This window comes from Hyperoodon ampullatus (genome assembly GCF_949752795.1).
Source record: "Hyperoodon ampullatus genome assembly, chromosome: 2".
In the NCBI taxonomy this organism is placed as follows: Eukaryota; Metazoa; Chordata; class Mammalia; order Artiodactyla; family Ziphiidae; genus Hyperoodon; species Hyperoodon ampullatus.
Genome location: NC_136915.1, coordinates 81061722 through 81064534, shown reverse-complemented (window position 1 = coordinate 81064534; position 2813 = coordinate 81061722). Strand labels below are relative to the sequence as shown.

Sequence of the window (2813 nt, the reverse complement as noted above, 5' to 3'; positions counted from 1 at the left end):
TATTTGTGTATCTGGCATCTTTTACAAAAAGAAACAATAGCAGTCTCTCTCGGTTCGGGGCTCTTGGCGCCGCCCAGTGGAGGGAAGCGCCTTTCCATCCCATTCCTGTCAGTTGGCATTGTCAAGTGGATCCCAAGAAACGTTCAAATTAAATATGATAGGAAGAAGCACCAGTTCCAAGTTCACTGTAATCTATAGGTGTGTTTCTTCAAAGTTCAGTTCTGTTTTTTTTAAACTGATGCTCCAGTTCAACACAATCCCAAATACCAAATCTGGATTGTAAAAGAGGACCACTGAGAGTGTATTAAGAACAGAACTTGTAAAAATATGTGAATGTTTGAATCATTCTCTGTAGTGGGCAGGGAGCATCTTTAGTGGTGGTCGGGACTGATGTATCCTTCAGAGCCAGGAAGGAAAAGTTCTTTATTATTCATAGATGGCAAAAAACTACTTTCTCTGCAGGAATCCCAAAATCTTCCAAAAATTAAAGAATTCTCTTTCTTCCTTTGTTTTTTATTTTTAAGAAAATGAAGACCTGAAAGTGGAAGATCATTTTCAAACCTATGTCAGTTTAGGGACTATATTTCTTTGTATGTTAAATTCAATGGGAAACTGAGATTAAGCCAGTTAATGCATTTCCTTTCCTGTATGTGGAATTGAAAATGTGACTGATCTGCACCCTGTTCTATTCTAAACTTTGATTTTTAAACGAAAAGTTAATTATGCTTGCTCTGCTAGAAAGTGCAAGACTTCTTGGGTATAAACATCATGTATACTCTCAGGAAAAACATGGCAAAAGAGGAATGTGTCTGGGTGAAAAAGAACTGAGGAAAGTTAAAAAACAAAACCCCAGCTGTGAAGAATGTTTTTAATTAAGTTTGCCATCTAGTCTTGGAGTTCCTCTTTTGGATCTTCAGGCCACTACTAGCATTTCCTCTCTGGCAGGGACCCCCAAATAGGACCTTGATAATAAGCAAGGTCGTATTTTCCCCTCACAATTGTGGCTCCCCAAAGCTAATATCCTAACATCCCACCCCAAGAAATCTACGATCTTAACCTTTTCTTAAGAAAAGCTCATCTGAGACACTCATAAGGTGGGGCCTACTGGGCTTCCATTTGCTTTGCTTTAGAGTTTTCACAAAATGAACAGTCCGCCCGCCCCCCGCCCCAGTACTTCCACCTTCTCTCTCCCTTTCTTTTTAGATTTCATTTTTTCGTAGGGTCATATTTCTGTCTCCCCTGCTAATGTTGTGAATTATTCCAAGCAAAAAATCCTGTCGAACCGCCCAACACAAGCTGTGAGATCAGCCTTTTGAGCTCTTGAGTCATTTTAAGCGTCGGAACAAAACAAAAAACAGGCCTAAATGAATTATTTATCAAGGTCGAGAATAATTGATTTGCGCAGTGCCGTCAGTTCTGGATCTTAAATTTGTTTTCTCCCCCTCCCCACTTCCCACCCAGAACAGGCAGCGAGGGAAATGCGGGTTGGAGCCCCGGGTCTGGGAGGAAACCTCCGTCGGGAAGTTGGTGGGTGATGTCTTAATGAGAAGAATCCGAATTGATATTTGAAGGGAGAAGAATGTGTAGCGTCCGCCTGCAGTTTCAGGCAGCCCCAGCGCCCTTCCTACCGAAACCAACTGTGCCAGGCGTGCCGGGGGCCCGGCCCTGTGGGCGGGACACTGCAGCCTTCGATAAGAGAGATGCCCTCTTAAGTCCCAGGCCCTTGATTCCGAAATCCCGGGGCGCGACTCCGAAGCCCGGCCTGCAGTCTCCCAGGAGGATCTGCCTGGCCAGTGCGCAGTTCTCGCTCCAAAGGTGGCTGATCCAACCACGCTCCAGGCATCATTCAGGCTCTCCTCGGCTTCCCTGCCCAGGGTGGCTCGACCCCACCTGGTGGGCCCACCACGCGCTCCCGAGGGGCTCCCCGCACCCGCTCAGGCCGGCGTCGGCCTCTGCCTGCAGCTGGTTGCACGTCCCCGCCTCGGCTCACCAACCCCGGCTCGTCCGCCAAACTCCCCTCGCCTTCTGAGAACAGCGAGAGCTGCCTGGATTGTACATCTCTCGCCTCAGTCTTCCCTCTCCCCGCTGTTCTCCTCGGAGACAGACCCGTGAGAAAACATGCACGAAGATGATAAGAAACAGCTCAACACGCCCTGGAAACAGTGCGGGATTGTTCTGGTCAAACACATCGAATTCCCTAGGAAAACGCGGGGGAGGATGAGTCTCCCACCTATCCCCTTCCGGATCGAGGGCTTACACAGATGCAGTTCCAACAGAAAGGCAATACTTTGTCGCAGGAGGTCATCTGCCTCCCTGACATCCCCCCCGCCCCCGCCCAGCCAAGTCCTCGACAGAACAAAACCGTTCCTCGAAAAGAGACTTTCAGAACCGCAACTAACCCCAGATTTAGGCCCAGACCTGGGAGACTTAAAAGGCCATTTTCTACCATCATTCTGCACCTAGCCACGGAAGCGATGCCAGCCACTCAGATTCATAGGGTTCTTAAAATGGTAATTGGAGTAAAATGTAACTCAGAGAACTTTGAATCATTCATTAGCACCTTATAATTACTCTGCTAATTAGGTTGACACGGCACTTAATCAGGAGTAATACGCCGTCTTGTCACTGCACTTCCCATTACTCTGACATTCAACAAGAGACAGGTTGGAGACGTCCTAGAGAAAATAATGCAAGTTGATACCCTCCGACGAGGCGTCACAGTCAAGCCACGTTCCAGGTCCCAAGTGGATCCACAGTGACTGTTTCCTTTCCAAAAGAGCGGCCGGAGAGGGCGAGGGAGGGAGGGAGGGGGA

General features: G+C 48.0%; 1 protein-coding gene across 1 annotated transcript in view; it reads left to right on the top strand.

Moving 5' to 3' along the window:
* Positions 1-1579: 1579 nt before the first annotated feature.
* The window catches only part of BARHL2 (BarH like homeobox 2), a gene marked incomplete at both ends in the record, with an annotated part of 5623 nt that continues 4389 nt past the window's right edge, over positions 1580-2813 (top strand). The window contains 3 exons of the mRNA XM_079721302.1: positions 1580-1789; positions 1875-2108; positions 2202-2390. Of these exons, the coding sequence (XP_079577428.1) occupies positions 1580-1789; positions 1875-2108; positions 2202-2390 (633 nt within the window). The remainder of the gene's footprint in view (positions 1790-1874; positions 2109-2201; positions 2391-2813) is intronic.